Source organism: Dendrobates tinctorius, unplaced genomic scaffold (genome assembly GCF_039654945.1).
Source record: "Dendrobates tinctorius isolate UK_male_01 unplaced genomic scaffold, ASM3965494v1 ptg000249l, whole genome shotgun sequence".
NCBI lineage: Eukaryota > Metazoa > Chordata > Amphibia > Anura > Dendrobatidae > Dendrobates > Dendrobates tinctorius.
The window spans coordinates 3,107,315-3,134,428 of record NW_027361916.1 but is presented as its reverse complement, the minus strand read 5'-3'; the positions used below and the strand labels follow the sequence as shown (position 1 = coordinate 3,134,428).

General features: G+C 45.6%; 1 protein-coding gene across 1 annotated transcript; it reads right to left on the bottom strand.

Moving 5' to 3' along the window:
* Nucleotides 1-7,937: 7,937 nt before the first annotated feature.
* Nucleotides 7,938-13,815, bottom strand: LOC141063272 (uncharacterized). The gene is made up of 4 exons (XM_073557333.1): nt 13,711-13,815; nt 13,534-13,631; nt 13,245-13,335; nt 7,938-9,506 (listed from the first exon to the last, which is right to left on the bottom strand). The coding sequence occupies exons 1-4, from the start codon at nt 13,793-13,795 to the stop codon at nt 8,062-8,064; spliced, it is 1,719 nt and encodes a 572-aa protein (XP_073413434.1). The 5' UTR covers nt 13,796-13,815; the 3' UTR covers nt 7,938-8,061.
* Nucleotides 13,816-27,114: the final 13,299 nt, after the last annotated feature.

Here is a 27,114-nt window from a genome sequence, read left to right as displayed (position 1 = left end):
TATGAATAACAGAATATTATAGGTAGATGGTTGACCCAGCTTAGGAGTCGGGAAGGAATTTTTTTCCCTACTAAGAAAATTGGCTTCTACTCTGTGGGTTATTTGCCTTCCCCAGGATCAACAATGCAGAACAGCTGCACTAAAAATAGGCTGAACTAGATGGACATAAGGTATTCCTTCAGCCTTCAAAACTATGTTACTATGTAACTATATGCCAGCTCACCCCTGTATATGCCATGCACAACCTTCATATGCCAGCTCTCCCCTGTATGTGTCACACACATCCATATGCCAGCTCACCCCTGTATATGCAACGCGCAACCTCCATATGCTACTTCCGCCTGACACATACCATCAACCACCTCTCATATTTTTGCCTCTGTGCAAAAAGCAGTATTCCTGGCCCTTCACCTCTGCAGATCTGATAGTTACCAATGAATGATGTCGCCACCCCACTCCTGTCATCGCTGCAGCACCCCTGGTATACAGCAGGTCTTCATCTTCAGCAGCTCATCGGGTCTACAGCAGACAGCAATTCGTCAGGTCTACAGCAGGCAGCAGCTCATCGGGTCTACAGCAGGCAGCAGCTCATTGGGTCTACAGTAGGCAGCAGCTCATCGGGTCTCCAGCAGGCAGCAGCTCATCGGGTCTCCAGCAGGCAGCAGCTCATCGGGTCTACAGCAGGCAGCAGCTCATCGGGTCTACAGCAGGCAGCAGCTCATCGGGTCTACAGCAGGCAGCAGCTCATTGGGTCTACAGTAGGCAGCAGCTCATTGGGTCTACAGCAGGCAGCAGCTCATCGGGTCTACAGCAGGCAGCAGCTCATCGGGTCTACAGCAGGCAGCAGCTCATCGGGTCTACAGCAGGCAGCAGCTCATCGGGTCTACAGCAGGCAGCAGCTCATCGGGTCTACAGCAGGCAGCAGCTCATTGGGTCTACAGCAGGCAGCAGCTCATCGGGTCTACAGCAGGCAGCAGCTCATCGGGTCTACAGCAGGCAGCAGCTCATCGGGTCTCCAGCAGGCAGCAGCTCATCGGGTCTACAGTAGGCAGCAGCTCATTGGGTCTACAGCAGGCAGCAGCTCATCGGGTCTACAGCAGGCAGCAGCTCATCGGGTCTACAGCAGGCAGCAGCTCGTCGGGTCTCCAGGAGCATGTCCGGTATCCTGTCCTGATCTCCTGCAGCTCCTCTTGTATGCACAGTGTAACCATCCGAGACCTGTTATGCCGGAAGTGAACAGTACAGCATCCGACATAATAGGGCTAGCGATAGTGTAAATGGAGCTCAGCGAATAGCCCTGGCCTCTAATAAAATGGCGCCTGGCCACAACTACAGCTGTAAATTGAGCAGCCCACAGAGGCGTACCTGGTTCACAGCTCATGTGGCTGCAATGTTAGAGATATGGTCGGCGTCCGATCGCTGTCTCCTATGCCCATGGACTTCCATATCTGAGGACCGAAAGTGACGTCCAGCAGCCATTACAGACCTGCATGGTAAACTGGCAGCGCCCAGTGGCTGCACTAAAACAGTAAAAAAAAATAAACATAACAGTCAAGCTTAGGTGAAAACATCTTTTCACATAATTTTCATTTTTATAATAAATTATCAAAAATCACGGCACCTTCCCATTAATCTCATTTCAACCTTGATAGTGACACTCTCTTAGGATACATTTTACTCTATGATGGCACTTTTGCACATAGCCACTAGATGGAGCTACATTTGACTGCATTTTTATATCTACACATGATTTACAAAAATTATATTTTCTTGTATTAACTCTATACTATTTAACATTAGAAGCTGTGTATTTCTGTAATCATTTGTACGTATACATGATTGATTACCACTTCTGTCTCTGTAAAAACAAACCCCTTTAACCCCTTTCTGACATCAGACGTAAATGTATGTGGATGTTGAACTCCCTCCCTTTGATAAGGGCTCCAGCACTGATCCCACATCTTTTCTGGCACATGTCAGCAAGCGCATCGGAAATCCCGCCCATCAGTGACCCCGTCACGATTGTGGGTCACCGATGCGTTGGCCTCCAGCAGAAGTCTATGGTTGTCACTGCCGGATTGCTATGAGCGCCACCGACTAGCCGAAAATGCATGGACCAGGGATCGTCCTGCCAAACTCCCGCTCTCCTTATAACATGGGCAAAACGCTATTCAGGCAACATAGGGTGAGGGTAAAACAGTGTGGCAATGCTTTACTGAGCCACAAAACAGGCAGATAACACATAGAACAGTCCCAGGAAAATACCCAAGATGGGGCAAATTGCAGAGTGTCACCCTTATACTGACCCGCCAGGGTGATATCAGCTGTGACTCTAGATCTTCCAAGGTCACTACCGCACCTGTGGCACGCACACAAAGAGTAGGTAATGACAAGCGTAGGAAGATGACAGTCCATACAAGGCCAGTTGATTTGAGGATCACAATCTGGCTTCTCCAAATGTATCCAAGGTTCAATGGAGCAGATCTGTATTCTTCCAACCGAGGCTGAAAACCCCTAGGTTGTTTCCTATAGAATGATAGATCCGTGTCCCTCGTAATGGAGTCATGATGTAAAATGGCTGCTGTCCTGTCTCTGGTCCTTTTAAGATGTATGGATGTCTTGGCAGAATCTCTGCCTGTTTCTCTCTCTCTCAGTCTCTTTATACAGAGGCAAGTAACCTATTTTTAGACTTAACAAGTGTCCCTCATTCAGTATTTACATGAAGGGTAAGAATGGAGATGAGATCAAGTAGCATTACTTGATTATTTAAACTATTTGCATAGTTTTTCCCTCTCTGCTTTAGAAGTCAACAAACTGGCTCCATAATACAATGTATAATTAGCATATCAGCAAACATCACTAGTGATCAAGTATAAGCACACAATAAAAGTCAATATTACCAGCTTACACAAACAAAAGTCTGTTTTCTTGACTAACTAGAAAATAACACTTAAATTTGAAAGCCAACATACAGATAACATTCTATTATTCTTCTTTTGCTAAAAAATAGTCATCTGGTTAATTAAGATACAATGCTGGATGTCTTCACAATGCCAAAAGTAGAAAAAAGTTTAAAAAATATAGAAAAAATATATAAAAGTTCAAATCACCCCTCTTTCACCCATTCAAAATAAAACAATACAAAGAAAATAAAACATATTTGGTATCGCCGCTTTCAGAATTGGCCGATCTATCAATATAAAAAAAGAATTAAATGATCGCTAAATGGTATAATGAGAAAAAGCCAAAACGCCAGAATTACGTTTTTTTGCTCGCCTCAACATTACATTAAAATGCAATTACAGCCGATCAAAAGATCATATCTGCACCAAAATGGTATTCATTAAAAGCGTCAGCTCGGCACACAAAAAGTAAGCCCAAACCCAGCCGAAAATCATGAAAAATGGAGATGCAACAAGTATCGGAAAATGGCGCAATTGTTTTATACTTTACCTAATAAAGATGAGATATTTTTACTGATAAATGTTTATTTTCTGTTGGTATTTGGTTTATCCTATAAAACTCCCATATAATATTCTCACCTTGAATTTATCCTATAAAACTCCCATATAATATTCTCACCTTGAATTTATCCTATAAAACTCCCATATAATATTCTCACCTTGAATTTATCCTATAAAACTCCCATATAATATTCTCACCTTGAATTTATCCTATAAAACTCCCATATAATATTCTCACCTTGAATTTATTCTATAAAACTCCCATATAATATTCCATCCTTGAACGCACGCCGCGTGCATAATGTTTTTGTACAATTTGTGAATAATATATATAGGTTCTCCTCGTCTGAGTTATTTTTGAAGGTCAACAAAATACGATTTTCCTGTAATTCATTTCTCGCACTCTCGGTATAATAATGACTTTTCCCTGTGTGGGATTTTTGATAAAAAGGTTGACAACTAGTTGGACAACCCCGTCTCATTCCTCATGTTTGGTCCTGTTAAAATAAAAACACTTATACAAACCTCCCATGCTGGCACCGTTTCAGTGGTGTCGGCACTTGCGTTCTTCGGTCTCTTTTGAGGTTTTTACGTCATGTGAGCCCTGTGCCCAATCAGCGCTGACGTCACTGTCCCCACCTTCGGACAAATCAAGCATCATGAGGCCGTCAGAGAGTAGCCGCAGCCCTGGCTTCCTGTTGATGTTCAGTCCAAAGGAAGGAACAGTGAAGCTGCCGCTGATTGGGTGCAGGGCTCGTGTGATATGACAACCTCACATAAGCCCCGGGACAGTGAGTCTCGACACCGCTGAAGTGGAGCCGGCACGCCAGCAGAGTATGAGTGGTTTTATTTTAATGAGGCCAAACATGAGGAATGAGTTCACTGAGAAAAAATCCCCATCCCTATTGCCCCCATCTCATCCTGGTATGCAGGGCCCCATCCCTATTCTGGTATGCATGGCCCCATCAAATAGCATAAAAAAAAATTACAGTTACCTACCCGGTGCTCCTTCACAGCATCCTGCTCCGGTGCCAGCAACTGCTTTATGTTTGTAAGCAGCACATGGCAGGGACGTCATGCGTTGCTCACAAGCAGAGCACAGCTGCCGGAGTACTCACCGAGACTGTGCGCACAGAGAGGAGTGAGTATTCATTCCTCTTCAGTAGCGCGCAGTGTCAGCCACCGACTTCCTGCTGCTGCCGGCAGTCACATGTGCCACTAGTCAAGAGAAATGAATATTCATTGGATTCATCAATTATTCATCAGGAGACTATTTAATATTGAACTATATTCAAGCGGAACTAGACGAAGAAAAACCTAAAATCATGTATCATGTTAACCAAAACAGTCAGAAAACTAGCGAGATATTGGCAGATCCCAGACCTCAGACTATATACTTTGTAAGATTATAAGCCACTCCAGTGTCAGGAATAGATAGTATGTGAAAATACCGTATATACCGCTCAGGGAACACTTAACTGTCAGAGATAATTTCCATATTCATACTAAATAATGGCACAGATCTCCCAGACATTATGACTGCACATATCCCTAGTCTCTATAACGATATTGCACTCATTCCCTGACAGACCGCAGCATGGCCATTAGGTAGAAGCTGCTAATGATCCTTGGAGCAGGTAAGTTTTCCCTGAGTGGTACATATTGGGCCGACTGAAAACTGAGTTTAGTCTAGGACAATTTGTCTGCAATACTAATTACAATTTATAATCGTGTATAAGCCGACCTGAGTATAAGCTGACCCGCCTAATTTTGACACAAAAACCTCGGAAAACTTATTGACTCGAGTATAAGCCTAGGGTGGAAAATGTAGTTGCTACTGGTAAATTTCAAAAATAAAAATAGATACCAATTAAAGTAAAATTAATTGAGACATCAGTAGGTTAAATGTTTTTGAATATCCATATTGAATCAGGAGCCCCATATAATGCTCCATACAGTTCATGATGGCCCCATAAGATGTTCCATACAAAATACGCCCCATATAATGCTGCACAAAGGTTAATAAAGGCTCCAGAAGATGCTCTATAGAATAATATGCCCCATATGCTGCTCCATAAAAGTTATGGCCCCATAAGATGCTCCATTGATTATGCCCCATATGCTGCTCCATAAAGGTTATGGCCCTATAAGATGCTCCATAAAGGTTATGGCCCCATAAGACGTTCCATAGATTATGCCCCATATGCTGCTCCATAGATTATGCCCCATATGCTGCCCCTGTCACGGTCCAATTCTTGGATCCGTGTCAGATTATGCATTCCTTCCCGTAAACCTTTTTTTTCCTTTTCAGGCTTCTGGGGCTTAATATGGGTTTCTGCCCCCGGTGGCCACAAGTGTCACTACAGCCTGATAGGTTCTATTGGTTGCCTTTTGCTCCCGGTGGTCACTGGGGTTATTGCATGTTTTTGGTCCCTGCTCATGTGACCGCTCCTCCTTTGCTATATGAGGTCAGCTGGTCTATCAGCAGGTGTTGGTGATAGCAGCTTTTCCTTAGTTGGATTCCAACCACGGTGAAGGGAGCAGCTGGCTGAGGTGTTAAGCCACTGCTGAAACCTGGTGAAGTGGGCAGCTGGCTCTGAGGTGTAGAGCCACTGCTGAAACTGGTGTTGAACTCTGTCTGCCCGGTGTCTGCAGAAGAGTGAGATGGTGAAGGTGGCAGCTGGCTGAGGTGTCGAGCCACTGCGAAAAGTTAATCCGGTGATGCACTCTGCTGCCCGGTGCTGCAGCAGAGCAAGATAAGTGTTTTTGGTGTTTTCCCATTTGTATATTTTCCTTGGTGTGTATTAGTACAGCGGTGGGGACCAGTGTCCGCATCACCCAGTTCCCTAGAAAGGGATAGGTGCAGGGTGAGTTAGGGACACAGGTATCCTGCTCGGCGACAGGTGAAGAGCCTATATAGGGAACGCTAGGAGTGTTCAGGGACACTGCCTCAGGGGAGTGAGGGAGGTCTCCACATCCCCGTTTCCTATTGCAGGGCCCACCATTGTAACTGTTTTCCCTTCCCCTTTGTCTTGTTGTTTGTTACCGGCCTGCGGGTCGTGTCACACAGGACAGTTACACGTGTTGGTCTTGTTGTTTTAGTTACCGACCTGCGGGTCGTGTCACACAGGACAGGTACATGTGACAGCCCCATAAGTCGCTCCATAGAATAGGCCCCACATGCTGCCCCATAAGATGCTCCATAGATTATGCCCCAATATGCTGCCCCATAAGATGCATAGATTATGCCCCCATATGCTGCCCCATAAGATGCTCCATAGATTATGCACCCATATGCTGCCCCATAAGATGCTCCATAGAATAAGCCCCATATGCTGGTGCAAATAAAAAAAATGACATACTCACCTCTCGTCGCTGGGGGCCAGGTGCCGGTGTCCTGAGCAGGTGGGGACACCGGCGATCTATGTGGGACGGATGCTGGTGTCAACGCTGGGTCAGGACCCGGCACCTGAGATATTCATCTGTCCCCATTCCAATGCTGCTCGCCGCTATCTGCCGGGTCCTCTGTCAGTGACCTTCAGGCAGCAGAGGGCGCACACTAACTACATCATCGCACCCTCTGCTGCCTGAATGTCACTGACAGAGGACCCAGCAAACAGCGGCAAGCAGCGTTGGAACGGGGACAGGTGAATATCGCATATAGTTACCCCCTCCTGGCGCGGTCTCTGCAGCCCTGTTCTCACGCCTGCCTTCAGCGGTCACGTGGTATTGCTCATTAAAGTCATGAATATGCACATATTCATGACTTTAATGAGCGGTACCACGTGACCAATGAAGGAAGGTGCCTGAGAGCATGGGACAAGCAGGGGGGCTGCAGAGACACGCCAGGGGTGGGTCAGTATGATCTGACACCCCCCCGCTCCCTCTCCTCCGCCAACCTTCTGGCATTTATGACTCATGTATAAGCAGAGAGGGGGACTTTTAGCCCAAAAAAATGGGATGAAAATCTCGGCTTATACGCGAGTATATACAGTAACAGCAGTTACAATACCAAACTAGGGCAGTCCCTATAGGAGAAAAAACACAAGCATCTGTACTGTATTTTCACATACTATCTATTCCTGACACTGGAGTGGCTTATAAACTTACCAAGTATATAGTTTGAGGTCTGGGATCTGCCAATATGTGGCTAGTTTTCTGACTGTTTTGGATAACATGATACATGATTTTAGTTTTTTTGTATAGTCTTGCTTGAATATAGGTCAATATTAAATAGTCTCCTGATGAGTCACCTTTGGCGAGGACGATGAAACCCATAGAAATGAGAGGCTTGGAGAGTGAGTGTGTACACGTCACCTCACCCTATATACTGAACTGTGGGATATATGTTTTTTCTATTAGTCATCTATTGACTAACCTTCAGGGGCAAATTATGGGTATAGTTTTAGATTTGGAATTAATAAAGTTTAGTTTTATCCTTTTGTCAGCAAACATGAGGAATGACAAGAGACAACCCATTTAAGAAGATTTAATTTTGGTTAAAACTATTCCAACATTATGAACATAAAAAAGGCTTCTCCCCTATGTGACGTCTCTGATGTTTATTAACACTTGATTTCCAAGTATATTTCCCACATTAAGAAAATGAAAAAGGCTTCTCCTCTGTGTGACTGCTCTGATGGCGATCAAGAAGCACTTTCTGGTTAAAATATTTCCCACAATCTGAACAGGAAAAAGGCTTCTTCCCCGTGTGAGTTCTATGGTGATTAGCCAAATTTGATTTCCGGTTAAAACATTTCCTACATTCTGAACATGAAAAAGGTTTCTCCCCTGTGTGAATTCTCTGGTGATTAACCACTTGTGATTTCCGGATAAAACATTTCTTACATTCTGAACATGAAAAAGGTTTCTCCCCTCTGTGAGTTCTTTGGTGCCTAACCAATTCTGATTTGTTGACAAAACATTTCCCACATTCTGAACAGGAAAAAGGCTTCTCCCCTGTGTGAATTCTCTGGTGATTAACCAATTGTGATTTCCGGTTAAAACATTTCCCACATTCTGAACAGGAAAAAGGCTTCTCTCCTGTGTGGATTCTCTGGTGCTTAACACAATCTGATTTACTGTTAAAACATTTCCCACATTCTGAACAGGAAAAAGGCTTCTCCCCTGTGTGAGTTCTAAGGTGACTAATAAGATGCTCTTTCTTGTTAAAACATTTCCCACATTCCGAACAGGAAAAAGGCTTCTCCCCTGTGTGAGTTCTATGGTGAATAACCAAATTTGATTTCCGGTTAAAACATTCCCCACATTCTGAACATGGAAAAGGCTTTTCCCCTGTGTGAATTCTATGGTGACTAATAAGATGCTCTTTCTTGTTAAAACATTTCCCACATTCCAAACAGGAAAAAGGCTTCTCCCCTGTGTGAGTTCTATGGTGATTAACCAAATCTGATTTCCGGTTAAAACATTTCCCACATAATGAACAGGAAAAAGGCTTCTCCCCTGTGTGAGTTTTTTGGTGCCTAACCACTTCTGATCTATTGATAAAACATTTCCCACATTCTGAACAGGAAAAAGGCTTCTCCCCTGTGTGAGTTCTATGGTGATTAACCAATTGTGATTTCCAGTTAAAACATTTCCCACATTCTGAACAGGAAAAAGACTTCTCCCCTGTGTGAGTTCTTTGGTGCCCAACCAATTCTGATTTATCGATAAAACATTTCCCACATTGAGAACATGAAAAAGGCTTCTCTCCTGTGTGAGTTCTCTGGTGAGTAACAAAATGAGATTTCTTGTTAAAACATTTCCCACATTCTGAACATGAAAATGACTTTTTTGCTTTAGGAGCAGTTTGTTTTTTACTGCCTCTTTTGTGACTTTTATTTTCCTTAGTAGTCAGTAATGAATCAGAAGATGGGACCTGTTTCATAGGATAAGATGACAGATCTTTGCTGTAAATGGATGATGGTATATCTGGAGTAATGGCATTCACTTCAGTTGTATCTTGTAGGATCTCAAGATTATCAGATTTAAAAATTGAAGATGTCAGCTGTCCCTCTGATCTCCTGGTACAGTCATCTGCTAAGATAAAAAACATCCTTGAGTTTTATATTTTTAAACATTTCTACTTAAACTGTCCATAAAAATGGCAAGCTATGTAAAAAACTTTAATTATTTACCAAGACAATAACTGTTCACAGTCTAATAGAAAACCTTGTTGGATGAACCACTAGTGTGCGGTGTTCAACTGTTTGTTCATTCTGCCTCCCAAATATCAAATAAAAAGAAACCAATCAATCATATGTAGGCAAAAATAATACCAATTCTTATCTCACAAAAAATAAGTCCCCACTCAGGTCCATAATTTGTCAATAGAAAAACAGATAAGGCAGGCTACAGTTAGTGCTATAGTTAGGGTTAGTGTTGGGGTAAAGTTAGGGTTACTTTTAGGTTAAAGTTAGGGTTAGGGTCATGCTAAAGTTAGTTACTGTTAGGCTAAAGAATTAGGCTTTTCTCAATTGTCTCCCCAATAATTTGGTCACGTCAGTCATGTCAGAGATTTCTATTTCCGGAAAAAGAAATAAAAACAAATAAAATGGCCCGTCAGTATTATAGTGCAGAGGAGGCTTATGCACTTTTATGTTCTGACAGTGAAGAAAGTGCAGTGTCAGATGGCGATGTGGATTTCAAGGGCTTTAGTAGCAGCGACAGTGATAGCTCAGAAATGAGCAGTGATTCTGGTCCATCCTCACACACAAGGACCAGTACAACAAGGAGGACAAATAGCGCTTCTGGAGAAATGTCTCCAACTCAGGGAACAATGCCCAGTACTAGCGCTGTCCCTAGTGCTCGTGAATTGGCGCACACCAATGTCCAAGGGGCTTTGCCTCTTGATGTAGCATTTCCCAGATGGGAGGCTTCGGATTCGGCTACTCCATTCATCCCTCATTGTAATGCCATTCCTGGTATAAATGTGGAGGTGGAAAATTTGGGACCAATTATTTTTTTAGTTTGTTTCTGACCGATAGCTTGCTAGAGCATATTGTCCTACAGATTTATATGTGTCCCAATTCATCAACCAGAATCCACGATCCTATTATGCTAGGTCACATTTGTGGACACCAACTAATGTCCTAGAAATGAAAACATTTTTAGGACTTACATTCGCTATGTGGCTTGTTAAAGAAATGAGCATTCAGTCCTATTGGTCCAACCGCCCTGTTCAAGTCACACCCTACTTATCTGCGGACATCCAGAAAAATGGTTGGGGAGCTGATAACTCCTTTTTTACAAAAAGGCTGCAATCTGTATGTTGACAACTACTACACCAGCATACCCCTATTTAAAAGTCTGGTTGAACATAACATAGGGGCTTGTGGGACCATTTGGAAAAACCGTCAGGGGTTTCCACAATCATTGGTCAGCAAAAAGTTCTGAAAGGGGCAGTCAGGGGCTTTACACAATGGAGAGCTGCTTGCCCTTAAGTATAAGGATAAAAATGATATTTTTATCCTGAGCTCGATCCACACAGATGCCACAAGGGCCACTGCAGACCAACAGGGATCCACTACTCCAAAACCTGTGTCTGTCACTGACTACAACAAATATATGGGGTGTGGACCTTGCAGATCAGGTTCTACAGCCATACCAGGTATCAAGAGAATCATATGTCTGGTATAAAAAGTTAGTCATGTATTTGTTTCAGGTGGCCACATATAATTCTTTTGTGTTATACAAAAAAGCCGGAAATGCAGATACTTTCCTTGATTATCAGGAAAAGGTCACTGAAAATCTTGTTTTTGATAATTTTGTCCCCGCCAATCCTTTAGAATCTGAAGATGTGAGAAGACTCACTGAGCGACATTTTATTGCACTCATCCCAGTAACTGAAACAAGAAAGAACCCCCAGAGAAGATGTCGTGTATGTTCCTAGAGAGGAATGAGGCATGATCCCCGCTATTATTACCCACAATGCCCATCACTGCCAGCCTTATGCCTCCATGACGGCTTTACAATCTTCCACACAGAACCACGTTTTTTAACTGTTTTGACATTCAAGCATTTGGTTTATTTAGTGACAGACACATTTGAGTAGAGTTGACTTAACAATTTCCGGGGGTAGGTGGGGAGAGGTCTCCAGAGACACAAGCTGGGCACAATATGCTATTGTGAGGCTTAGAAAAAAAACTACATCCAGCAAAATGTCACCGGTCATGGCGGCGCCTGCACAGTAGCATCTATAAGTAAGAGATAGAGGCTACTGGACAGGGGCCGGTGGTGTCATTTTGCTGGATGTAATTTTTTTGTAAGCCTCACAATAGCCACAATATTATAGGCATTATCACCAATAATATCAATGCTATTATATGCATTATGTAATAATGGGGGCAGGTCAGTGAGGGGTCAGCGACCTGTCATAAGCCAATACAGATGAATATGTAATCAGAGCACCACATAAAGCCCCACCCACAGCCCCGCCCCAGAGCACGAGAATCTCATTAACTGAAAGCTACAAATACAGATTACACAACAGTAAACCAGAGTTGCCCTCATTTATGGTGGACCATTGGAGCTACTATGGATCCTGACCAGAAGATTAGAGAGAATAATATTGCTCCCCATTTCAGGAGAGACCGTGCAGTAATCTGAATTCCTTAGGATCAGAAACAATGTAATTTATGACGTGGAGTGACTCCATGACACCAGGGCTGGAGCCAACACATCTCCTGCAGGCGGGAATAAATGTATATTACAGCCATCAGCCACGCACAGCTTAGAGATCTATCAGGGCACCGGTGGAATGTTTGTCCTGTAGATTATCACAATCCTCCTGGAAGTTAGTTGGTTTTAATACAAATTGAAAAGTCAGGATAAAGGGAAACTCTGCTGTTATTGGACAGAAATTCACACTTGGCCTCACTGCACATTTACTGGTGTCGCTCATAAAAGGGAAGATTGGCCAGAAAGACTGGACCTGGTCTTGTAGGGACCATAATACATTCAGCAGCACAAAAGGGAGAGAAGATTCATCCGATAAGATCTCAGGGATCTAGGAAGCCAACAGCATCATTACCCTCCGCTTTCTCTTACAGGCCCAGCATAAGATTTTTCTTCAAGTGATTTTCTATCTTGTCAGCACATTCTACGTACGCTGTCATTTGGCTTTATAGTTACAGATCTGGGCAGGTAACGATCAGTGTCTCCTAATGTGAAGGAGAGAATGGCTAAGGAAATCAACTATTAAATCTTATATAAGTCAGTTCACATATGGTGTACCAAGATGGCGTCTGTGTCTTCAGACAACACCCTGGAATGAATCCTTGGAATGCAGAAGCTGAGATACTGGATACCATATATGGAAGTGAAGATGAAATGGACCTATCATAGACTGACACTGGCTACTCAGAAGATTGTGTGACACCCATTTCCTGTCTTTCTGTCATAAGAATAAACTTCAGTTGTGTGCAAGCCTTTCCTGAGAAAAGAGTAGACATCTAACTCTGTGTTCGGTGTGACTCTTTAAGCGCGCACTCGGCCTATATTAGGTCAGGTACAAGCAATCACATAGATCTTGCTTTAAGGGATCACCCTCACATTAATCCCAGGGGGTAGGTGGATACTCCAGGTTATAAGTTCTATAAAAAAGGTCTTTCAATGCCCAAAGTCATTTGAACAGTTTTGGGTGGAGGAGAATGTTGTGGTGTAGAGGCAAAATGGTGATCATGGTAATACGGCCGGACTACACCACCAACAAAAGCAGCCACAGCCGGTGACTGAGAGGAATCTGTGACTTCTCTGCATTCAGTGGTTACTACTCACCTGGGTAGTCATATGTGGGAATCTCCTCTTTACACCGCTCATCACCCCTCACATATGTCTCTGTAGTATTAATATGGGTCAGATCTTCACCCTGAAACAAATATTGTAAAAGTCACAGACAGATGGAGAAGTCCCATCTATGATCAGCTCTAATCCTGCCATCTCCACCGTTCTCATTATACAAGTATAAAACATGTAATACTGGTGGATAAAACAAGACTGAGCACAAGACCATCACAGCCGTCTACACATCATAGGGGAGATCTCCTGACACCTTCTCTCCATCTACCTGATGATCCTGGGGAGCACTGGGATCTTCTTGTTTACAGTCCTGTGGAAGAAGAGGACGGGGACATCTCTCTGGTGTTGTCCTCTTACTGGACAGATCTGGAGGAAACACATACAGGGACTGAATTCATTCTTTACATACAGATAATTATAGGCCGTGTGTATTTAGTCCTATTACCTGGAGATGTGAGGGGCTGGGGAACCTCCATTATGACGTCCTTGTACAGATCGTTGTGTTCTTCTAAATACTCCCACTCCTCCATGGAGAAATAGACAGCGACATCCTGACACCTTATAGGAACCTGATACATAGAATGATACCGTCATCCCCTCGATCCCTTCATAGTGTTACTGTATAATGTCCCAGCATTCCCAGCAGTGTCACCTCTCCAGTCAGCAGCTCCATCATCTTGTAGATGAGTTCTAGGATCTTCTGGTCATTGATGTCCTCATGGATCAGGGGGTGAGGTGGAGGCCCCGTGATTGGGCTCAGGGGTCTTCCACATCCCTCAGACACAGGGTCCTGACAGCGATCACTAGAGGTCTTCTTCACCACTGTGTAATCCTGGTTATGGAGAGACACATTAATAAATCTCACTCCAGACATTTCCAGAGTCCTCACCTCTCCAGTTCTGTCCATCTCTTATTCCCATAGATAAGAATGATGTAATGTGACGTCATCAGAATCTCTCACCTCTCCAGTGAGACGGAAGAGGATCTCTAGGGTGAGGTGTAACATCCTCTCCGCCATCTTGTCTCTGTCCATATCCATCCTTGATGGGTAAATCAGGAAAATTCTCTTCTGTAGAAGATCTTCACTGAGAGGATCCGATATTGTAGAGACCTGAATGAGAAGAAGATGATCCGATGTAACATCATAAGAATCCTGTGTAATAATACAATTACTGGAGATAATAAGGGAAACATATGAGGAGATTTATTATCTTACAGGGTTTAGTTTTCTCCCCTGACATCTACTAATAAAACCTATATATTTAGGCCACAGACAACAAGCAGTTTCCACCTCGGAGTCGGCAGCTAAACACGTTCCTCATAGACTCATCTTCCATAACGCTAATTCTCGTCTCATTACCGACACTGGAATCGGCATTAGCAATACTGCAGGAGATATTCATTACACGTGACATGAGAAATAACTCCTTCATGATGAGGACGACATCTTCATCTTCTACTGCGGCTCTAGAGACAGATTTGGCCAGAGTCGGTCACTGCCTCCATCCCCACCGGCCGTCTATATGAAGGTTTCCCGTCTTCCCCGCACTGGAATCTTCTCTCACGTTAGATCTCAGCTCTGAGTCACACACAGAAGTTTGAGGCTTTTAGAAAAGATTTTTTGCTTCCACAAACACAACGGACAGAAATGATCTGATCCCAAAGTCTCCATGTACAGTGATTTATGGGGTTTATTTCTGGCCTTAGGCTTTCCTATATTACAAGAAAAACTCCAGAAAAAGCCGATATTAAAATGTTTCTAAAGAAAATTGGCTCCAACAATTCTTGTAAGAAGAAAAAAATATGTAAAAAGCAGAAGATACATTTTATAATTTTTAACATGTTAAACATTTATTAAAAGGAAATTAATCTTTTTGGGCCCCAGAACATAGATGTACACCGCAGGGACGGCACAGATGAGGCGGCAACAAAAACCCTGACAGTTTCACCACTTGCTGCTGTGAAAAGCAAATATGACATCTAAGAAGGTGTGACAGAGTTTGGCTGAATGCCCCCCGCCCCCAAGTACTCGATAGTATGGGGCGTCCTAGTTACTCCGATACTTACATGCCTAATAATGGGGTCTGGGCTGCAATGTATGAAGGTCTATTAGGCCGGGCCAGAGGCAGCGTCCAATAAGTTACCTTATAACGCCCCCATACACATTACACTAAAGTTCCATGAAAGCACTGATTTCGGGGGGTTTGGCCGACCATATAATGTATTTGGGGGCCTCCCGACAGATGATGTCAGGGCAGAGAAGGATCTGGCATCCTGAATTTCAGAGGATAATCCGTTTGTTCTTCCTGTAGATAATCCTCCTCTAGAGGAGTCTGGAGGCGACTCTCTCATACAGACCACAGGAAAGCTGGAATATTTGTGTGTATGGGGGAGTCGGGAGAGATCGCCGTCTGCCAAATGACCGCTCAGCCAACTCTGATCTCATGTGTGTGGGGCCGTTAGTATTACACTGACAGGCAGTGATGATACACGGCACTACAGTAGTACAGGGCATCACCGGAGCCATCAGAGGCTTGTATGTTGTATGATCGCACTGATCAGAGGGGTTTAAAAAAGGTTTAAAGTGGAAAAAATATCACAGTTTCAGCAACAAGAAATATCCATCACTATATGGAAAGCAGAGTCACTGCACAATGTTAGTTACGTCACGTCCATAACTACTTTATTATACTCTATTATCCTGTACACAGTGGAGTAGATAGAAATCACAGGTCCCACAGCAATAGCTGGAATTGGATCCTCCAACGTAAAGAAAAAAAATCTCTCTCTCTATATACACTGTTCAAAAAAATAAAGGGAACACTTAAACAACAGAATATGACTCCAAGTAAATCAAACTTCTGTGAAATCAAACTGTCCACTTAGGAAGCAACACTGATTGACAATCAATTTCACATGCTGTTGTGCAAATGGAATAGACAACAGATGGAAATTATTGGCAATTATCAAGACACCCTCAATAAAGGAGTGGTTCTGCAGGTGGGGACCACAGACCACATCTCAGTACCAATGCTTTCTGGCTGATGTTTTGGTCACTTTTGAATGTTGGTTGTGCTTTCACACTCGTGGTAGCATGAGACGGACTCTACAACCCACACAAGTGGCTCAGGTAGTGCAGCTCATCCAGGATGGCACATCAATGTGAGCTGTGGCAAGAAGGTTTGCTGTGTCTGTCAGCGTAGTGTCCAGAGGCTGGAGGCACTACCAGGAGACAGGCCAGTACACCAGGAGATGTGGAGGGGGTCGTATGAAGGCATCAACCCAGCAGCAGGACCGCTACCTCCACCTTTATGCAAGGAGGAACAGGAGGAACACTGCCAGAGCCCTGCAAAATGATCTTCAGCAGGCCACAAATGTGCATGTGTCTGCACAAACGGTTAGAAACTGACTCCATGAGGATGGTCTGAGGGCCCGACGTCCACAGATGGGGGTTGTGCTCACAGCCCAACACCGTACAGGACGCTTGGCATTTGCCACAGAACACCAGGATTGGCAAATTCACCCCTGGCGCCCTGTGCTCTTCACAGATGGAAGCAGGTTCACACTGAGCACATGTGACAGCCGTGACAGAGTCTGGAGACGCCGTGGAGAGCGATCTGCTGCCTGCAACATCCTTCAGCATGACCGGTTTGGCAGTGGTCAGTAATGGTGCGGGGTGGCATTTCTTTGGAGGCCACACGATGTTGGGCTGTGAGCACAACCCCCATGGAGACACAATTGTGCCTTTACCTGGAGATAAATTCCCAGTGGGGGGCAATTTCCAAAATGCAATAACTTAAGTGGGGAATTCAGCTCTTTTCTCACTTAAGGGATCTGTATATGGAGTCTACAAACTACAGTGGGGAAATAAGGATTTGTTACGCTGCTAATTCTGGGGCTAAAGTCACATTTTTGTGAGGAAAAAAAGTAAAATTGTCATTTTTTCCTTCCACATTGCTTATATTCCCGTCACAGTATCCGAATTCAGATATTGTCCTGTCAGTAAGGAGAAGACAGGGAGCGAAAGGGTTAATAGGACTCACAGGAGGAACCGGCCCAGAAAGCAGAAGATCCAGCGAGTGTCCGCCACATATATGACTGCTCTGTGTGCACAGGACCTGTGATGAGGTCACAGGAGGGGAGGAGTCAGGGGTCACATGATCAGGGGCCTCAGTGTGTGCAGGACTCAGTGTGCTGGAGCGCTCCCGATAATCAGCTGCGTGTGTCGCGCTGTGTGATAGTCACAGCACCTGCATGGAGGGCGACACATGCAGCTGATTATCGGGAGCGCTCCAGGGATCCGGGGTCCCGATGCAGCTATTCGGTAAGGCATGTTTCACACATCAGTTTTTTGTTCAGTCAAAATCCGCTAAAATGGCGGATAGCGGATCCGTTCCTGTACTGACCACAACGTTTGTCACCGGACCGTTATTTTAACGGATCCGTCAAAGGAAGAATTTTAAAGGAACCGCTGCACGGGGAAGGGGGGAAGGAGAGAGAGAGCGAGAGAAATTTTTCAGCCGCCAGAACAGAGTTTAGGGTTAAATTTCCGGCTGAGTGAAGTCTTTTGGGCATGCGCAGTGAGAAGTGCAGATCCTGCCGCCCGAAAAAACGTTGCATGGTCCGTTCGGGCTTTATTCTCATTTGCACAAGGAAAGACTAGAAGTAATGGGATGAAACTGAATGGGAGGAGACACAGATTAGACATTAGAAAAAACTTTTTGACTGTTAGAGTGATCGATGAGTGGAACAGGCTGCCACGAGAAGTGGTGAGTTCTCCATCAATGGAAGTCTTCAAACAGAGGCTGGACAGACATCTGACTGGGATGATTTAGCGAATCCTGCTTTGAGCAGGAGGTTGGACCAGATGGCCCAGGAGGTCCCTTCCAACTCTACGATTCTATGATTCTATGTCGGCGGACTTCAAAATTTTGGTGGATCCGCAAAAAGACGGATCCATCGGATGGCCATCTGTCAAGATCCACCAGTAATGCAACTCAATGGGAAGAAAAACGGATCTGTCAAGAAAAATGGCGGATCCGTTTTTTTTTGCAAAACAGCGGACTTTGACTGATGGACACAAACGGATGTGTGAAAACAGGCCTAAGCGATATTAGCCAATAACAACTTCTCCGACGATATTCGCTCATCTCTAGTAATAACAGCTCAAAGGAATTCACCGAACTTTTCATTAAGTTTAATAGCAAGACCCTATTAAATAATGAGCACCAGCGGGATGAAGCATTGACAGCGGCATGTAAAAGTGTGGGCGCCCCGGGTCAAAATGACTGTTATTGTGAGCAGTAGTAAGATGAAGATGAAATGATCTCTAAAAGGCCGAACCTCTAAGATAACACATGGCCTTTGTATTTTAGGCTAAAATAATAATAAAACATATACAGTATATATATATATATATATATATATATATATATATATATAGACTTTTTTACAATTTCATAATTGCAAAAAGGAAAAAAGGGCGATGCAAAACTTTGGGCACCCTTGGAGATTTGTGTACTGAGATAATTTTGACCAAGGTTTCACACCTTAATTAGCTTGTTAGGGTTATGGTGAGATCACATGGTGACCAAGAGCTACAGTCTGAGGAAAGGGCTAAAAAGCCTTCACTAGACCCCTGTACAGCTGTATAATGAGGCCCAGGCTTTATAGTGAAGGGACAGGAGTGAGGGCCTGTTCCCAGGTGCTACAGTCTGAGGAAAGGGCTAAAAAGCCTTCACTAGACCCCTGTACAGCTGTATAATGAGACCCAGGCTTTATAGTGAAGGGACAAGAGTGAGGGCCTGTTCCCAGGAGCTACAGTCTGAGGAAAGGGCTGAAAAGCCTTCACTAGACCCCTGTACAGCTGTATAATGAGGCCCAGGCTTTATAGTGAAGGGACAGGAGTGAGGGTCTGTGCCCAGAAGCTACAGTCTGAGGAAAGGGCTAAAAAGCCTTCACTAGACCCCTGTACAGCTGTATAATAAGGTCCAGGCTTTATAGTGAAGGGACAGGAGTGAGGGACTGTGCCCAGGAGCTACAGTCTGAGGAAAGGGCTAAAAAGCCTTCACTAGACCCCTGTACAGCTGTATAATGAGGTCCATGCTTTATAGTGAAGGGACAGGAGTGAGGGTCTGTGCCCAGGAGCTACAGTCTGAGGAAAGGGCTAAAAAGCCTTCACTAGACCCCTGTACAGCTGTATAATGAGGCCCAGGCTTTACAGTGAAGGGACAGGAGTGAGGGCCTGTTCCCAGGAGCTACAGTCTGAGGAAAGGGCTAAAAAGCCTTCACTAGACCCCTGTACAGCTGTATAATGAGGCCCAGGCTTTATAGTGAAGGGACAGGAGTGAGGGCCTGTTCCCAGGAGCTACAGTCTGAGGAAAGGGCTAAAAAGCCTTCACTAGACCCCTGTACAGCTGTATAATGAGGCCCAGGCTTTATAGTGAAGGGACAGGAGTGAGGGCCTGTTCCCAGGAGCTACAGTCTGAGGAAACGGCTAAAAAGCCTTCACTAGACCCCTGTACAGCTGTATAATGAGACCCAGGCTTTATAGTGAAGGGACAAGAGTGAGGGCCTGTTCCCAGGAGCTACAGTCTGAGAAAAGGGCTGAAAAGCCTTCACTAGACCCCTGTACAGCTGTATAATGAGGCCCAGGCTTTATAGTGAAGGGACAGGAGTGAGGGTCTGTGCCCAGGAGCTACAGTCTGAGGAAAGGGCTAAAAAGCCTTCACTAGACCCCTGTACAGCTGTATAATGAGGTCCAGGCTTTATAGTGAAGGGACAGGATTGAGGGTCTGTGCCCAGGAGCTACAGTCTGAGGAAAGGGCTAAAAAGCCTTCACTAGACCCCTGTACAGCTGTATAATGAGGTCCAGGCTTTATAGTGAAGGGACAGGAGTGAGGGTCTGTGCCCAGGAGCTACAGTCTGAGGAAAGGGCTAAAAAGCCTTCACTAGACCCCTGTACAGCTGTATAATGAGGTCCAGGCTTTATAGTGAAGGGACAGGAGTGAGGGCCTGTTCCCAGGAGCTACAGTCTGAGGAAAGGGCTAAAAAGCCTTCACTAGACCCCTGTACAGCTGTATAATGAGGCCCAGGCTTTATAGTGAAGGGACAGGAGTGAGGGCCTGTTCCCAGGAGCTACAGTCTGAGGAAAGGGCTAAAAAGCCTTCACTAGACCCCTGTACAGCTGTATAATGAGGCCCAGGCTTTATAGTGAAGGGACAGGAGTGAGGGCCTGTTCCCAGGAGCTACAGTCTGAGGAAAGGGCTAAAAAGCCTTCACTAGACCCCTGTACAGCTGTATAATGAGACCCAGGCTTTATAGTGAAGGGACAAGAGTGAGGGCCTGTTCCCAGGAGCTACAGTCTGAGGAAAGGGCTGAAAAGCCTTCACTAGACCTCTGTACAGCTGTATAATGAGGCCCAGGCTTTATAGTGAAGGGACAGGAGTGAGGGTCTGTGCCCAGGAGCTACAGTCTGAGGAAAGGGCTAAAAAGCCTTCACTAGACCCCTGTACAGTTGTATAATGAGGTCCAGGCTTTATAGTGAAGGGACAGGAGTGAGGGTCTGTGCCCAGGAGCTACAGTCTGAGGAAAGGGCTAAAAAGCCTTCACTAGACCCCTGTACAGCTGTATAATGAGGCCCAGGCTTTATAGTGAAGGGACAGGAGTGAGGGCCTGTTCCCAGGAGCTACAGTCTGAGGAAAGGGCTAAAAAGCCTTCACTAGACCCCTGTACAACTGTATAATGAGGCCCAGGCTTTATAGTGAAGGGACAGGAGTGAGGGCCTGTTCCCAGGAGCTACAGTCTGAGGAAAGGGCTAAAAAGCCTTCACTAGACCCCTGTACAGCTGTATAATGAGGTCCAAGCTTTATAGTGAAGGGACAGGAGTGAGGGTCTGTGCCCAGGAGCTACAGTCTGAGGAAAGGGCTAAAAAGCCTTCACTAGACCCCTGTACAGCTGTATAATGAGGCCCAGGCTTTATAGTGAAGGGACAGGAGTCAGGGCCTGTTCCCAGGAGCTACAGTCTGAGGAAAGGGCTAAAAAGCCTTCACTAGACCCCTGTACAGCTGTATAATGAGGCCCAGGCTTTATAGTGAAGGGACAGGAGTGAGGGCCTGTTCCCAGGAGCTACAGTCTGAGGAAAGGGCTAAAAAGCCTTCACTAGACCCCTGTACAGCTGTATAATGAGGCCCAGGCTTTATAGTGAAGGGACAGGAGTGAGGGTCTGTTCCCAGGAGCTACAGTCTGAGGAAAGGGCTAAAAAGCCTTCACTAGACCCCTGTACAGCTGTATAATGAGGCCCAGGTTTTATAGTGAGGGGACAGGAGTGAGGGCCTGTTCCCTGGAGCTACAGACTGAGGAAAGGGCTAAAAAGCCTTCACTAGACCCCTGTACAGCTGTATAATAAAGCCCAGGCTTTATAGTGAAGGGACAGGAGTGAGGGCCTGTTCCCAGGAGCTACAGTCTGAGGAAAGGGGCTAAAAAGCCTTCACTAGACCCCTGTACAGCTGTATAATGAGGCCCAGGCTTTATAGTGAAGGGACAGGAGGGAGAAAAGTGGGGAAAGGAGCCTGAAGAGCCGGACTGCCCATCACTAACCTGCAGAGCCGCAAACACACATATATGGCTGCTCTGTGCACAGGACCTGTGATGAGGTCACAGGAGGGGAGGAGTCAGGGGTCACATGATCTCCGGAGTGCAGACCTCTATGGAGCCTTCTCCTCAGTCACTGACATTCCCGCCATTATTCGCCCCTCACTACTGGCACAATTACCCCGCGCCGCCTTCTCTACACAGTGTTATGTGTGGAATGTAACGTGTGATTTCTCTGGAGGGAAATAGACCCCACACAGGAGGGAATTCTCACCAGTTACCGGCCGTCTACTATATGGCGGCATATGATTGTGCTATCGACTCCACACCAGGAGCTAAAATGCCCAAATCTCTAATGTAACCGCTATAAGAGAAGATATAACAAATTTCCCCTAAACTCACACAGCGGAGGAGGCCTCACTTGGAGCAATGTGACTCGCGCACAGAAAATCTATTCCCGGTTCTGTGATAAGTTATCGGCCGACAGGAAGAAGAAAGGTCTGAATTACAGCCCAGACTGGAGGAGAAACTGCAGGAGTTAGAATTGGCCAATCAGCGCTCTTCACCCCTATACTTATCTACACAAATACAAGATATGAAATGACAATTAGACGCCATTCTCACCACCAGAACGGAGAGGCGCTAACTTGGAGTAAAGCCGCGTTTTATCACCATGCCAATAAGCCTAATAAGATGCCGCTCGTAAGCTCAGAATGAGAGAGTCACTGCATATAATCTCCTCTATAAAAGACCCTAAGGGTCAGATCTCAGCCCACCCCGATGTCATGTATAGCACTTATAATGAATACCCCCAGAGTTTGTATTCGCCCCACAATCACCCCCCTCACTACTGGAGTCATTCCTTCACACACTACATCTACCTAACCTGACTGAGTCCGCGGCACAACAACTCCATTTACACATCTCTGAGGAGGAAATAGTTTCACCAATCAAAAAACTAAAAGAGGAAAGGCCCCGGGGCCGGATGGTCTTACAGCAATATATTATAAAAAATGCAGCGATGTGCTGACACCACATATAAAAACCTCTGTAATTCACTACTAAATGGCTCACAGCTGCCCCCTGAGCTCTACGTGGTGCATGTAACCGTAATCCCTAATCCTAAGAAAGATCATCTCACCACAAATTATAGACCTATATCCCTCTTATACATTGACTTCAAAATCTTTACATCCATTGTGACAGGATCAATAAAATCCTCCCTCACCTCATCCATCGGGATCAGGTTGGTTTTATACCAGCGTGACAGGCCCCAGATAATATTAGGAGAGCGTTAAATATTATTCATACAACTAACCTACAGAGAAAGCGACTTCTCCTGCTTGCATTACATATTGAGAGGGCTTTCGATTCGGCGTCCTGGACATATCTCTTTACGGTTCTATCGGAAGTCGGATTCTCCCCTAAACTTATAAAGTGCCTCCAATTGTTATATGATAGCCCTATCGCTTATGGAAAACTCCCGTCAACACATTCCACTCCAATTAATATTCAGAGGGTACCAGGCAGGGCTGTCCTCTATCTCCGGATCTTTTTGCACTTACAATGGAACCCATTGCGGAAGCAATAAGGAGAGATCAGAATATCCTGGGCCCTGAGAATATGGGAGACCAATATAAAGTCAGCCTCTTTGCAGATGATCTCCTGCTAACATTAATAAGTCCCCACACTACACTCCCTCACTTGTTTTCTCTCCTTCACAAATTTGAGAAGATTTCAGGGTTAAAGATTAACATTGATAAATCCGAAGCATTATTTGTAAATTTTCCTAAGAGCAAACTAATATAGCCTCCCATTTTGGGTTTATAGACAAAGAACATTATCTAACATATCTGGGTATCAACTTAACAGCCAACAGGTCACCTCTGTTTAGGTGGAATTACACTCCACTGATCCAAAACTTCCAGAGGGACCTGAATAGATGGGCTTCCTCAAAGTTACCCTGGCTCGGCAGAACACATGCATTAAAAATGGTGTCACTGCCTCGCTTCTTACATCTATTTAGGTCCCTCCCAATTATGGTACCAGCCAGAACGTTCACTCATTCACACTCTATGATGTCTAAGTTTCTTTGGCTTGGAAAACAACCCAGAATTGTGCAAAAACTTATGTTCCGTCACAGAAAAGAAGGGGGTTTATCCCTCCCTAATTTTACACTTTATTACAAGTCAGCACAGATTGCTCCATTAATAAGTGCGTGTTCATATCCCAATAGTCCGAGATGGGTTATTCTGGAATCATTTCTCTCCAAACCATTCTCTTTATCAGGCCTAATGTGGACCACAGACCGACTTCTACAGGGGTTAATGAATGTGGCTCCTTTTACAGTCCACTCGTTGCTTCTTTGGAGGAAAGTCCGGTTTCAATATAACTTACAATCAAACCCTTCTCCCCTGACAGCTATATTACAAAACCCCATGTTCCTGCCTGGCCTTGAACCACAAATGTTTTCTTGGTGGAAGCTGAAAGGTATTCATATACTTAAACATTTGTGTTCCCCATTTAATATCTTACTTGATAGACAGGAATTTGTTCAAAAATGTGACCCTCCAGTTAGGGAGGTAATGCGCTTGAACCAGATCTTCCACTTTGCAAAGCAGATCCTCCCGAGCGGTACTACTCTCAGGGCAACCAGTTTTGAAAATTAATGTCTAAATGACCCTTTGGGCAGGGGAACGATCTCATTGATCTACTATGCTATAAATTCTCCACAAAATGATAAAAAATTGAAGTATACAGTATGTTACAGTGGGAGGAGGATCTGGGGTTTGAATAGACAATTGATGAATGGTATCGTAGCTGTGACACCCTATCAAGAGGTAGTCACCAGACTTCCCTTGTGGAGACCTCCTTAAAACTATTGTACAGAGTCTATTATGTACTGGAAAAAATTCACAGCATTTTTCCTAAAATCTCGGGAGACTGTTTTGGGGCTGTGGAATATCTGGTGACATGAGACATATTTGGTGGTCTTGTATGGTGGTTTCTGGGCTTTGGGAGAAGGTGAAGCGTCTGATAGCACAGATGTATGGTGGACCAGTTGATCTGGAACCTTCTACCCTTTTACTGAGAACCAGGCCTTCCCGGCTTCCAGAAAGCTTTCAGAAGCTAGTAAACTGCTTATGTATGGCCACTAAAATCCATATTGCGGCAAAGTGGAAGTCGCCCTCACTGTCAATATCTATGGTGAAAGAGAAGATGAACGACATTATGTTACTCTCATTTGTGGCCCCAGCGTTTCTTGTAGAATAAATCCCTTTCTCACACAGTCCTGTAGTAATGACTTTGTTCTCACGTTTTGTAGGAGGGTTCGTCTGACTCCATCTTATGTTATCAGTATAAGTGCGAGAGATGAGAGACCGACGACCGCAGTTTTACCGTGTGTGTCCGGCGTCTGTTCTACAGTGTGAGAGATGCAGGGTCTGTGACCGAAGCTGGGGGTAAAGGGGTGTATACAGCGTATACAGGGGTCTACGACCGAAGCTGGGGATATACGGGTGTATACAGCGTACACAGGGGGGTCTGTGACTGAAGCTGGGGGTATACGGGTGTATACAGCATACACGGAGGGGTCTATGACCGAAGCTGGGGCTATACGGGTGCATACAGCGTACATAGGGGGATCTGTGACCAAAGCTGGGGGTATACGGGTGTATACAGAGTACACAGAGGGGTCTGCGACTGAAGCTGGGGGTATACGGGTGTATACAGCGCACACAGGGGGGTCTGTGACCAAAGCTGGGGGTATACAGGTGTATACAGCGTACACAGGAGTCTGCGACCCAAGCTGGGGATTTACAGGTGTATACAGTGAACACAGGGGTCTGTGACCGAAGCTGGGGGTATACAGGTGTATACAGCGTACAGAGTGGTCTGCGACCGAAGTTGGTGGCATACGGGTGTATACAGAGTTCGCAGAGGGGTCTGTGACAGAAGCTGGGGGTATACAGTTGTATGCAGCATACACACAGGGTTCTGAGACTGAAGCTGGGGGTATACGGGTGTATACAGTGTGAGAGACATGGGGTCTGTGACCGAAGCTGGGGGTATATGGGTGTATACAGTGTGCACAGAGGCGTCTGCGACCGAAGCTAGAGGTATACGGGTGTATAAAGAGCACACTTAGGGGTCTGTGACCGAAGCTGGGGAATACAGGTGTATACAGCATACAGAGGGGTCTGCAACTGAAGTTGGGGTTATACGGGTGTATACAGCATACAGAGGGGTCTGTAACCGAAGCTGGGGGTATATGGGTGTATACAGTGTACACACGGGTCTGAGACCGAAGCTGGGGTATACGGGTGTATACAGCATACACAGAGGCGTCTGCGACCGAAGCTGGGAGTACACCTCGTACACACACAGCTCTGCTCGGTACATCTCGTACACAAACGGCTCCACTCCGTACACCTCGTACACACACGGCTCCGCTCCGTACACCTCGTACACACACGGCTCCGCTCCGTACACCTCATACACACACGGCTCCGCTCCGTACACCTCATACACACGCGGCTCAGCTCCGTACACCTCGTACACACACGGCTCCGCTCCGTACACCTTGCACACACACGGCTCCGCTCCGTACACCTCATACATACGCGGCTCCACTCCGTACACCTTGTGCACACGCGGCTCCACTCCGTACACCTTGTGCACACGCGGCTTCGCTCCGCACACCCCGTACACACGCGGCTCCGTTCCGTATACACACGGCTCCGCTGCGTACACCTCGTACACACACGGCTCCGCTCCGTACACCTCGTACACACACGGCTCCACTCCGTACACCTCATACACACACGGCTCCGCTCCGTACACGTCGTACACACACGGCTCCGCTCCGTACACCTCGTACACACACGGCTCTGCTCCTTACACCTCATACACACACGGCTCCGCTCCGTACACATCGTACACACGCGGCTCCGCTCCGTACACCTCGTACACACGCGGCTCCGCTCCGTACACCTCGTGCACACGCGGCTCCGCTCCGTACACCTCGTATACACCCGGCTCCGCTCCGTACACCTCGTACACACACGGCTCCGCTCCGTACACCTCGTACACACACGGCTCCGCTCCGTACACCTCGTACACACACGGCTCCGCTCCTTACACCTCTTACACACACGGCTCTGCTCCGTACACCTCGTACACACACGGCTCCGCTCCGTACACCTCATACACACACGGCTCCGCTCCTTACACCTCATACACACACGGCTCTGCTCCG